The sequence below is a fragment of the Desmodus rotundus genome, chromosome 4, assembly GCF_022682495.2.
Source record: "Desmodus rotundus isolate HL8 chromosome 4, HLdesRot8A.1, whole genome shotgun sequence".
Lineage (NCBI taxonomy): Eukaryota > Metazoa > Chordata > Mammalia > Chiroptera > Phyllostomidae > Desmodus > Desmodus rotundus.
The window spans coordinates 79,061,582-79,074,808 of NC_071390.1; the positions used below are offsets into that span (position 1 = coordinate 79,061,582).

The window sequence follows — 13,227 nt, forward strand, 5'->3', positions numbered from 1 at the left end:
AAATTAAAAGAAAAACTGTAGAAATAAACCTTGACCTCTACTGAGAAAACGTGGGAGGTCTAGTGTTTAAGTCATCAAAGAAAAGAAAAAGAAGCCACCAAATTAAGACTGAGTCTTATTATCATTTGTGATTTGACACTTGAAGTCTAGATTAGGCCTCTATTTATAGGCTCTTCTCTAAGCACAAATGGCATGTTCTTACTTGCCTGTTTGGAATGTTGTGCAGGGATCCTGGCGTAGTCAGAGCATGCCTTACTCTCTGACCTTCATGTATGTGTTTTAGGTTATTTATTCTCTATCAGTTTATTTTCTTATTTATTTGAAATTGTTATTTTTATCTCTCTGTTTAATCTCTTTGAGCCTAGCAATAACTGACATTTTTGTCTTGACATGTTTAATAAATTATTTTTGTCCTTTGAGGGTGCTTAAGTTCTAATTATAATTATTACAATGTGTTTTACCTCTTATGTTGCACTTCCCCTCACCCCCACCTCAAATCAGTCAATTTAGTCAGGGTTAGCTTCTAAAATTGTAATCATCTAAATAATATTTTAATGGCTTCTTTTCTAAACTAGAAAAATAGCCATTGGGATTTTCTGAAATGCTGTCAACAAAGTTAATTTATAGTTATTGAACTATCATATTAATGGTAGATAATTTTGAAAATGCATTAAAAAAGTTTAAAGAAAAAATATTACATCTTGAAATATTTCTATACAGCCCTATATACATTGAAAACAATATGGAGGTTGATTTTTCCTCCCCTTAGCTTCTTTCAAACCTGTGGTTCCTCATAAACATAACATTTTCCCTGTGCATTTTAAAATATGACCATTTGCAGATGAGTTCTTTAGTTACCAACTTCACTGATTCTTTTCAGCTTTTCATCCCTCACCCTGTCTTCTTTTTCAAGCTTATCTTTGATGCAGGCATTTAAGCCTCTTTGAGTGTGTCTTACCGTTGAGTGCCTAATTTGCTATGAAAAGAATAATTATTCTTTGGGTCCTGGGTTTTTATATGTGTCAATCTCATTTAATCCTCGTAGCAAACCCTATGGGATAGGAAATATCCTCACTTCACAGATGAGGAAACTGAGGCCTAAAGTGATTAAGTAACTTTAAACTCAGATAGTCTTAATGCCATAACGTTCGCTCTTGCCCAACATGCTTCACGACCTTTTCAAGGAGTAATTTATTGGGGTACCAGGTGTGAGTGAGGGGTTTAAATGGGTAAACTTGATCTTTTCCCGCTACTATGAGGGCATTATCAGTAACTAAAACAAGAGCATACCTGGGACTTGAAATAGAGCTACATCAGAGATTCACTGGGGGATCTCTTTAATTCAAGTAGCACCAGGGCTTAATGTTTAATTTCACTTCCAAATAAGCATGGTTTAAAGTATGCTACACTCTGCCTATGGAAGAGTTTAAATTAATACATCTTGTTTTTAAACAGTGGGCCACACTACGAATTGAAAGAGGAGCCCCAAAGGAGTCGGTTCTTAAAAACTCAGCTTCTGTTGGTGAGTCTTTCTTTTCATCATAATGGTTAAAATATCCAAAAATGTGATGAATAAAATAACCCATTTACATCTACTCAATTTGAACTTGAAATATGCATAGAGCATTGCATTCTGTAGGCCTTGGATTATTCATAATTCTGTTCAAAATAGCAGCTGCTTGAGTGTTGAATGAGTTGTTACTGTAAAGAAGGTAATATTGCTGTTTACCTATGTGTTCTTATAGTGTACTTGTAAAGGCATGCATTGTTCATGGTTTTAAAGATGCAGTCAATGGCTTAAAAAAAAGGGTAACTGTACTACCTAGGAGTTAAAACTATTTTTGAGGTTTTATTAACACTTTATTCTAATTTGTGGTTCTCAAAGTATGTTCCTCAGAATACTCTTTCTTGCTAAAACTAAGTGTTAATACATGAAATAAAATAACTCCCCTGTGAAATAAGCTTGGGAATCATAAACAACACCTTCCTTTGGGAGAGTAGTATTGCACAGTAACAAACGGTCAGAAAAGTCCTGTAGTAAAGGAACTTGTTTAATTTTTTTCTCTCTCTTTTTTTAAAAGTACACCTACTTTTGCCCCACCCTGTAGTTATTTTTTACATATTAAACTTTCATTTATTTTTTATTTTTTTAATATATTTATTGATTATGCTATTCCCCCCCACTCCACTCCATCCTACCCACCCCCTCCCTCCCACATTCCCCCCCTATAGTTCATGTCCATGGGTCATACATATAAGTTCTTTGGCTTCTACATTTCCTACACTATTCTTACCCTCCCCCTGTCTATTTTCCACCTATCATCTATGCTACTTATTCTCTGTACCTTTCCCTCCCTCTCCCCCTCCCACTCCCCTATTGACAACCCTCCATGTGATCTCCATCTCTATGGTTCTGTTCCTGTTCTAGTTGTTTGCCTAGTTTGCTTTTGTTTTTGTTTTAGGTGTGGTTGTTAATAACTGTGAGTTTGCTGTCATTTTGACTGTTCCTATTTTTGATCTTCTTTTTCTTAGGTAACTCCCTTTAACATTTCATATAGTAAGGGCTTGGTGATGATGAACTTCTTTAACTTGACCTTATCTGAGAAGCACTTTATCTTCCCTTCCATTCTAAGTGATAGCTTTGCTGGATACAGTTATCTTGGATGCAGGTCCTTGCGTTTAATCTTGGGTAATGTAATTGTGATGTGCCTTGGTGTGCTCCTCCTTGGGTCCAGCTTCTTTGGGACTCTCTGAGCTTCCTGGACTTCCCAGAAGTCTATTTCCTTTGCCAGATTAGGGAAGTTCTCCTTCACTGTTTGTTCAAATAAGTTTTCAATTTTTTGTTCTTCCTCTTCTCCTTCTGGCACCCCTATAATTCGGATGTTGGAACGTTTCGAGATGTCCTGGAGGTTCCTAAGCCTCTCCTCATTTTTCCGAATTCTTGTTTCTTCATTCTTTTCTGGTTGGATGTTTCTTTCTTCTTTCTGTTCCACACCGTTGATTTGAGTCCCAGTTTCCTTCGCATCACTATTGGTTCCCTGTACATCTTCCTTTGTTTCTCTTAGCATAGGCTTCATTTTTTCATCTGGTTTTCGAACAGATTCAACCAATTCTGTGAGCATCTTGATAACCAGTGTTTTGAACTGTGCATCCGATAGGTTGGCTATGTCTTCCTCGCTTAGTTGTATTTTTTCTGGAGCTTTGAAGTGTTCTGTCATTTGGGCCATTTTTTTTTTTTTTTTTTTTTGTCTTGGCGCGTCTGTTACTTTAAGGGGCGGAGCCTTAGGTGTTCACCGGGGCAGGGTAACGCTGGTTTGTGACGCCGTACGTGGGGGCGGGGCCGGGAGGGAGCAATGGTACCCGCTTCACTCTCCTCTGGATTTCAATCCTTCACCCTGATACCCACAACCAAACTGGGCCCCTCCGGTGCTGGTTCCCGAGTGGGTGGGCCTGTGCACACTCTAGGCCCCTGTGGGTCTCTCCAAGGACCTCCTGTGAGGCTGGGAGTCTCTCCTGCTGCTGCCCCAACCCCCACGGGCGTTTTCAATCAGAGGTTTGAGGCTTTATTTCCCCGAGCTGGAGCACTGGGTTGGGTGGTCTGCTTCGCTCCCCACCATTCGTCCAGTTTATCTGTGCACGAATGTGGGGCTGCAGGGTGCTACCCACTGCTCTGCCTGCCCTGTTCTCCGCCACTCTGAGTCCGGCCCTCTCGGTTTATCTGCGGGAATGTGGGGCCGCAGGGTCTGCTAGTGGTCGGACTGCCTGCTCCGTTCGTGCCACACTCCGCCAGTCTCAGTCCCGCCACAGCCAAGCAAGTCCTCTCCACCCCGGTGCCTGTCTCTGCCCCTCCTACCGGTCCGGATGAATGTTTATGTTTTATTTCCTTGGTGTCGGACCCCCTTGCCGTTCGATTCTCTGTCAGTTCTGGTCGTGCGAGGAGGGGCAGTGTGTCTACCTACGCCGCCATCTTGGTTCTCCCAGCCTGTCTCTATTTTTTAAAGTTTTGAAAATATTTGTTTTATTGTAGTTCAAGTACAGTTGTCTCCATTTACCCCCCCATCACTCTCCCTGCCCCACCCATCCCCACCCCCAACCCTTGATCCTACCCCCCTTTGGCTTTGTCCATTGGTCCTTCATACACGTTCCTTGATGACCCACCCCTTTTTTCCCCCACCGCATTATCCCATTCCCCCTCCCCTTTGGTTACAGTCAGTTTTTCTTTATTTCAACGTCTCTGGCTATATTTTGCTTGTGGAACTTGTTTAAGTTTTGTTAGAAGTGAGTTAACAAATCAATTGATTTAACCAGTCCCTGCTTTTACTTGTGTGCTTTGCTTTTATCCCCCAAACTCCCTTTTGAAAGAATTTGAAGAATTGTTTAAAGCAGCAGGTTTGTAGGGAAGTAGAATTCTATGGGAGTAGTGGCTATAACATTAGGAAGAAATGAATCACTAGATTTAGTTAAAGGATTACGTCTTTATGTAATTTTCAAAAATAATTGCTGGGACAATTTTGTGCCCATATAATTTGGGAAAGGTCAAAATGTTAAACACTAGGAGAAATTTATCTTCTGGAGGCTTGTCTAAGAGGAATTGTAGAAATTTTATATTGTAGCATATTTTAAAAATAACATTTGAGTGAAAACATCTGTGCATTTTTGTATAATTCATTATTATGTTCAAATGATTAAAACAACTAGTGGAGTTTTTGTGGTGTCTACATAAACACCAAAGTATTACCACTGAAAATATTTCTACAAAGATTAGATATCCTCTTATTACTGCCAGATACCTTTCTCTCAGCAGATCTGCTAATTTTTTGTTTTTCTGTGTTGGGTGTATTTTTTTAATGTGTACCCTATGTTTCAAGGAGAGAACAAACTTTATTGTTGGTTTTCTGTTGCACTTGGTGAGAATTCGGGGTTTCATTGATGACCATTTATGGGGCCCTGTAGGTTGGGGTGGTGGTGGTGGTGCATGTCTTGGGTTATGAATTTAAAAGGGCACAAGATATTTCAGTTTGACAGGTTAAGAAGATTAAAAAAATCAGTAGGTGGGGTGACCAGTAACATTGGTTTAGTTTTTTTAGCTTATATGGAAGCGAATATTTTCATATGTTGGGTTTTTTTTGTCATGCATTTGTCTTTTCTATTTTTGGTCTTTGTCTTTCCAATGGTACCTCTGGGAAGAGTGGAAGTGGAAGTGAAAGAGTGGCAGTTATTGGACATTTTCTACCCATAAGGGGATCCTTACAGGATTATTTGGGGATCCAAAGGTGACTAACACATGGTTCCTGTAGGGAGACAGGCATCCAACAGACCACTGTGATAAATGCCAAAATAGGTGTATAAGCAGAAGACAATGTGAGATCTAATTTAGGCTCTGACATGTGCTGCTTTCATCTCTCTTAATCCCACAACTGTGCATGGTATGCACCTCTGCTCTCATCCTCCTGCTTAGGTAGCCCTGCTCCAGGGTGAGTGCCCTGTTGGTACATGCCGGTGTTTGGAGTCAGCGAGAGGTGGTATTTCAATCCTAGATGTCTGCCGGAGGGTGATGAAATACACTGAGTACTCTGTGTCTGGCTGGTGCAATCTTTGGCCTTCGGAGCGTCATGTCTCTGTACTGCAGCCAACAACAACACAAGGCTGAGTTGAGACAGTCAAAGTTTAGGCCAGGGTCATAGGTAGGCCAAGGCTCCCAGGAGTGAGGGAGCGATTTCAAGATATCTTTCTAAATTATACAGTGCCAATGATAGTTTTGTGGAACTGAGAGGAAGAGATTAGCTAAACACGGAACACAGTTATATTTATTTTCTGCACCAACAAATTCCTTCTGCTGCTCTTTTTAACTTGGTGAAGCACATTTTTGGAAACACATCAAGTCTCCCACTCTTGCATGATATTTCTTCTGTGCTTCTACTGAGTAAGCCAACGGAAAGGTAAACCTAGGGAAATATCATTTTTGTGATTAAATAATTCTCTTCTGTCTTTAGCCATATTCTACTATGTCTTCTATTAAAAAAGCTCTCTAGCCCTGGCTGGGTAGATCACTTGGTTAGAGCATTTTCTTGATATGCTAAGGTTGCGGGTTTGATCCCCAGTCAGGGCACATGCAAGAATCAACCAATGAATGCATAAATAAGTGGAGCAACAAGTTGATGTCTCTCTCTCTCTCTCTGTCTCTCTCTAAAAAAACACAAAACAAAAAACCTCTCTAAGTTGTTGAACTTCAGGTATGATCATAAGTAAGATCTCTTAAAGAAGCTCTGTTATTACACCTTCCTCTCCTAGGTGTGCGACTTTTCCTCATTGTTAATACACTGATGAAGATGAATCTTTTTTACCCCCTTCAAGTAACATTCAGCTTTGGTAGGGAATATAGAGTTATCCTCTACCCGTTTTTGTCCTGGACAGCTGATGTGCTAGAGGGCAAACACAGCAAAGAGAAGGTTCCTTTGCTTCCTCGCGTCAACTGAGCCTTCACCACTCCAGCCATAGAACAAATTCATCTCTTCAGACCCTGAGATGTGGTCTGAGGAGATTTTAGCAACTTTTATTTTACTCTGGTGTAAGTAGTGCCAGGCACCACCAGCCTCACTCTTTGGGTATCTGACTGATTTCCAGGACTTATGCTATCAAACTTAAATCAGTTAGTGATTTTGATTATATTTGTAATGAATGTAATTAATTATGTCATTCTCATGCTCAAGACTAATTCCACTACAATTGCATTATGATATTAGGACATTTTGAATGGTTACCAACCAAAAGCCAACAACAGTCAGAAATAAAGCCCTCCCTTTGCCCTTGCTGGGGTATGTGAGTCACAAACAATACAAATAAATAGATTCTGTGGCTTACTCATTTTGGCAGCATTCCCTGGAGTGTGTGGTTGGTCTGACTCAGCACTGTGGGTGATGGGAAATGCATGCCACCTCCTCAGGTCCTCCTTGTTGCCCAGCTTTGGCAGGCAGCACACGTTTAAGATTTTGAGTCACATGCCTACTGTTAATTAAGTCCCTGTGCTAAATTCCTCTTCTGCCCTGTATCTCTTGCCCTCCAGTCTCTGCTTCCCCCTACCCCCGCCCCCCACCCCAACACACACAAAGGGCAAATGCTCTGGAAAGCTTCTGATGTTATACCTATTCAGAGAGAAAACATGGTGCCTAACATATCCCGCTAATTTTATTATTGGAATTCTTTTTGTGAGGCTTGACTCACAATGTTGATACCTGTACAGCATTGGTTACATCAACATTAAACAAAACTATCGAATTCACTGAAAATGTGGGATAATAGTTTGTGACAGACATTTGAGGAATTTCATTCTTCTATACTCATTTTGTCTTGGGCAGACTATGTTTGGTAGTTTGTTTAAATCAGCCAGCTTAATTTACTGTTGTCTTGATGTAAACTCTCTGAATACAATCAGTATCTGCTGTATTCAAGGATATGGAATGTCATGCATTCAACTGGGTTATCTCATTTTTAAAATACTGGAACTTGTCTAACTACTTGTAGAGGAAAAAAAATCCAATTATGGGATATGGAAGGGTAATAGCTTGAGATTTTTTCTTGGCCAATTGTCTACCCCTGCTTTTATTAGTCTGTCTCTATTGTCAAGTCTTATGCCTGGTAATGGGGATATGATGGTGACAATTTTCAAACATACACGAGCCCTGGCAGGGGTGACTCAGTGGATTGAGTGCTGGCCTAGGAACCAAAAGGTTGATGGTTTGATTCCCTGTCAAGGCACATGCCTGGATTATGGGCCAGGTTCCCAGCTGGGAGTGTGTGAGAGGCAACCAATTGATATTTCTCTCACACATCAATATTTCTCTCTTTCTCCCTCCCTTCCCTTGTCTCTAAAAATAAAATCTTTAAAACACACAAAAACACAGTAGTATAATGAGCTCCATGTAGCGAACATTTGTCAAGATCTTGTCACACTTGACTCATCTATCACTCCATAGTTTTTGCTAAAGTATTCAATGCAGAAACAAGATTTCATGTTTTCCATGCATTTTTAAAAGGGACTTTAAAAATAATAACAATGCTATTATACCTTCAACAAACAATAATTTCTTAATATCATCTAATACCCAGCCCATATATAAATTTCCCTAACATTTTCAAAATTTTTTTATAATTGCTTTGTTTGAATCAAGATTCAGCCATGGTGCACAAATGTTTACTTATTGATACTGTTTTATTGAAAATATGGATTACAGTTTTTGTTCTTGGAATAAAAATTACTTAATAGCAGGTAATTCTGGAAAAGTGTACCATACATTTTTATCCTCACATCTTATATAAGTCTGTAGAAGACAAAGATTTGTTTATTTTGCTTGTTTGTTTGAAAGCCACAAGATTTGTCATCTATATAATTAAGTTCAATATCATGAAAACTTAGTTCAGCCACTTTGGAGAACAATTTGGCAATTCGTAGCAAAGTTGAAGGTCTATTACACTATAACTCCACAATTCCACTTCTTCTAAGATATTGAACCTATCCAAACTCTCAGCATGTAGGAGACATGTTACAAGTATGTAAAAACAGTGAAAGTTAGGAGAACTGAGTCACTTATCAGGAGGAATGTTAATATGTAAGCTAGTTTATTTATACTATACAGCTGTCAAAATGAATTAATTAGATTTACATGAAGAAAACAGAGTAGACAAATCTCAAACAATGTTGAGATAAAAGAAAATACAGTATAATTACATTTATTTAAAATTTAGTACCATAAATAGATACTGTGTATTTATATGGATATATGTAGATAAGTATAAAATATATGTGAAAATGACATATACTAATATATAGTGGTTATCTTCTAGGTGGAGAAAAGGTGCAGAGGTAGATTTTAACTGTGTATAATTTTTTTCTTTAAAAAATATCTGGCCCTGATTGGAGTAGCTCAGTGGGGTGGTCATCATCCTGCAAACTGAAAGGTCACTGTCTTGATTCCCAGTTAGGGCACATGCCTGGGTTATAGACCAGGTCCCTAGTTGGTGATGTGGGAGATCAATGTTTGCAAAACAGATCAATGTTTTTCATCCTTTCTTTCTCCCTCCCTTACTCTTTCTCTAATAAATAAATAATTAAAATTTTTATAAAAAATCTGAAGCAAATATGACAATGGGTATCTTTTCTTTGTTGAATTCATTTTTTGGTTAATCTTGTATTTTAAACATAAAAATTAAAAAAGAAACCAAATATAATATCAGTAATCATTCAGGTATAGTCTTTAGTCTGACAAATGGAACTAATTTTATATGAATAGAAAATACGTTCGTTCTTGGGGGTTGATTGATGGTTACCCGCTCAAAAACACATCTCTATTCAGCCTGACCAATGACTGGAATTTAAACTTAAAGCTACGGAGCGAAGAATTTGTTAATAGAAATATATTACGTCTTAGAGCTTGTTTCTTAACCTCAGTAGTACTGACATTTTGTGCTGAATACTTCTATGTCATGGGGAGCAGTCCTATGCGTTGTAAGGTGTTTGGCAGTATCCCTGTCCTCTGCCTACCAGATAACAGTATCACACCACTAATGTGACAACCAACAGTGTCTTCAGATATTGCCAATGTCCCCTGGAGAGGGGCACAACCCCTCCTTTCTCCTCTCTCCTTCCAGTCATTTGTGAACCACGGTTGTTGGAGAATAATGCATTCATTATTGGTATCCAATATCATTAGCATGATATATTTTAGTTTTTAACAAATAGGCCCTTGAAAGAGCAGAAATCAATTTCTGCAGTTTTTGGTGGCTGGTTTGGAGAAGTATGGAATGCAAGGTAAGGCATGTGGATAACAGAGAACCCTGGATGGTTCTTAGGAAACTTGTGTTCCTTAGGAAAGGTAGAGGCTAGACAAGGGCATCTTCCTTCCAATTTTACCTCATAATCCCATGAAATATACTGTTTTAGAGAGATCTTTACTTTAAAGGGGATTAGAGACCTGCATATTACCATGTGCTCAGACTTCTGAAAGTACATGGCTTAACATTCAATTCTGGCCGACAATGAGTCAGCATGATGGAGTGGTTCTGGCAGGGAAGGAAGAAGGTAGGTCAGGTCAAGCAAATGGTCTTAACTGTACTGTGAAGTAATGTGTGGGAAGGGAGTGATTTAATTCCGAAATCACAGAAAAGAAGGCCCCCATCTTAAGAAACCTGTTAGGAAGTTCATAAAACATAGTTTCTATTATTTTTCAGATTGTTTTTATTTTCATGGAGCAGTAACAAAATGCATGATATGCCCTGTGCCTGTCCCTTTTTTCTGTGAAATTAGTTTTTTTAAACATAACTAATATAAGCAGCTTTTAGTTCTTTCTATCCCCAGAACTAACTAGTGGTTGGAGATCTTGTGATTTAGCTGTCTTAGTTCTAAACCCCTCAGCAGTTTAGAAGAGTACCTGTATCTGAGAATTGTGGAGGTTTGAAGAAACTGGGTGAGAGCTAAAACCTAAGGATTCTTTGACAGTGAGAAGATAATAGGATCAGATGATAGGATAGTCAACTCAAGAATATGTCCCCTACATCCCCTACTTGTTTAGAGAAGTTCTATTTACTGTAGGGAGTTTGATGACATCTCATCAGGTACCCATCAAATTCAAAATCCAGCCAGTCATTTTATTTTTATTTTTTTATTTTTAAAGATTCTATTTATTTATTTTTAGAGAGGGGAAGGGAGGGAGAAAGAGAGGGCAAGAAACATCAGTGTATGATTGCCTCTTACGTGCCCACACATTGTACTACTGGGGGCCTGGCCCGCAACCCAGGCATGTACCCCAGACTGGGAATTGAACCTGCAACCCTTTGGTTGGCAGGCCCCAACTCAATCCACTGAGGCACACCAGCCAGGGCTTAAGATTTTATTTATTTACTTTTAGAGAGAGAGTAAGGGAGCGAGAAAGAGTGAGAGAAACATTGATGTGTGAGAGATACATCGATGTGTTGCCTTTTGCACGCCCACAACCAGACATCTTGCCTACAACCCAGGTATGTGCCCTGACTGGGAATTGAATCAGTGACATTTTAGTTCCCAGGCTGGTGTTCAATTCACTGAGCCCCACCAGCCAGGGCCAACTATTTTAGAAATGTTCCCCAAACCAACCTCCCCACCCATGCACCCCTTCTGGGCACTATACCCCCCAGAGAAAACACCAGTCAAGATTACAGAGCTTCTTTATTTTGTTTCTACCTTACAGATAAGAACCTATCAATAATAATAGTAATCACTACAATCTGTTAAACACTGACTCCACTGTGCAAAATTATTTACCCATATTTTGCCATGTATAATGTGCTCCTGTGTACAATGCGCACCCACGTTTTTGGCCCAAACTTTCAGGAAAATAAAGTCGTTTGTTTTAATTTTTTTAATTCAATTTTTATTTACTTATATTTAGAAATAAAACCAATTATCATATTCCAGGGTATTATTTTGCATATGGATATCGTTATTGCTTTCTAGAGTTACACTTTTAACACATAAGCATAAATACAAGAATTAAAAACATTTATATAGGTAGGAAATTAGTACTACCAATGAATAATGTGCATTTTTATTTTTCCCTCAAAAATTTGGGGCAGCCCTGGCTGGTGTAGCTCAGTGGATTGAGCGTGGGCCTGAAAACCAAAGGGTATGTGGCCTTAGAAGTTCTCCTTAACACAATCCTGCAGATAGCTGCTCACTACAAACTGACGTGGAATCAGCCTTCCTGATGAAACCTTGTCACCATCCCTATCTGGAGAATAAATAGGGCTCTCTTGCTTTGTGCCAGAGGATCACTTACTGAAAGGAAGGGAACTTGTTGAATGATTGGATTTTGGCATAGGTTTGGTTTTATTGTTTGAGATTATATGGATAGCTTTGACATAATTGAAAGTGTTTGTTTATTGAATGCTCTTACATTAGTCAGGGTTTCAAAGTACCTAGGAAATAGGAATAGAATTTAAACTAATCTTGATGATTTTGATAAATGAGCCATTAGAGAGAGATGATATTCAAGATCCGTTACCCAAGGAGGATGCTCTGAAATAGGATAGAATAGCCAGGCTTGGTTATGTAGGAAAGGGCTTGCCACAGAAGGCCATACAGAGTTTTAGACAATCAGATAGTAGAAAGCAAGGCAAAGCATAGAACCAAAAATGATGCTGCAGTACATAGCAAAACCAGTATATTCAACTACGCACTGATGAACTGTTTTGAATCACTGACTCTGGTCTCTTCCACGGGTTACTTACTGACTGTCTTCTGCGTGCCTAGGTTATGTGCTGAACTATGCATACTGTATAACTCATAGGTTGGTTAAAGAGACACCACCAATATTCATATTATCCACATGGCCATTGAAAATGAGGCAATGTTAATGTTATTGGATTCTACAGACATCTACATTTAATTAATTTAGGAAGAAAATTCAGAAGTGTAGTATGAAAGATCTTTTTAGATGGAGGACATCAGAGAGGATGTGTTAGTGTTGAACTGGACAGGTGGAGTTAGATGGGATTAACTAAGGTGACAGTGATTTCTAAACTGGGAAAATGAGGGAAAAGCTTAATTAGCAAAGGACTTACTTTATAGAAAGGACATAGAAATGAGGTTGACTAAGGGGTCAAGATTAGGTTATGAAGGGCCTCAAGAGTGAAGCAGTTTTTAGGTGTGATGTAAAGACATTGATAAGCTCAGGTTTACTGTAATTCTGTGAAAAAGGTTCATATAGTGATAAACATGATCTGTGAAAGTTGACTATTTAGAAAAATACCAAAGAATGACTCATAATTAAAGTTGGTTAATTATTAGGAGAAAGTTTTCCCTCCATTTTCATAAAAGATGGAACAAAAAATTAGCTTAAATTGAAGTAAAAGAATTAAGTTGTATGTAAGAAAACTTCTTGTTACTAAAAATGCTCGGAAAACGACCAGGCTGGTAGGTAAATTACATAAAGGTTTTTTTAAGTAGGATAGACAGCTGAGAATTTTGGGAGAGGTATGAATCATGTAATAGCTCTTTTCGTTTTTTAGCAGTTCCTTTCCATCTTGTTTGTAATAAATTTCCTATAAAATTTGAAGTGTCTATTTCAGTGTTTAATCTGTCTCTGTGTAGTGATTGTCTCTTAGGATGGGTATCTGCTTGCAAGCCAGAGTCTCTGTAGGCAGAGAAAGCAAGAAAGCTCTTCATCAGTTCTTTATTCTGCCGGCAAGTAGCAACAG

At 38.7% G+C, this 13,227-nt stretch overlaps 1 protein-coding gene across 5 annotated transcripts in view; it reads left to right on the plus strand.

The window, feature by feature from the left end:
• Window positions 1-13,227, plus strand: part of GPAT3 (glycerol-3-phosphate acyltransferase 3) — an 89,285-nt gene that overhangs the window by 33,637 nt on the left and 42,421 nt on the right. For all 5 annotated transcript variants that reach the window (XM_045183641.2, XM_024574900.3, XM_024574899.3 and 2 more), the window contains one exon: window positions 1,456-1,522. In XM_045183641.2, coding sequence (XP_045039576.1) covers window positions 1,456-1,522 — 67 coding nt within the window. The remainder of the gene's footprint in view (window positions 1-1,455; window positions 1,523-13,227) is intronic.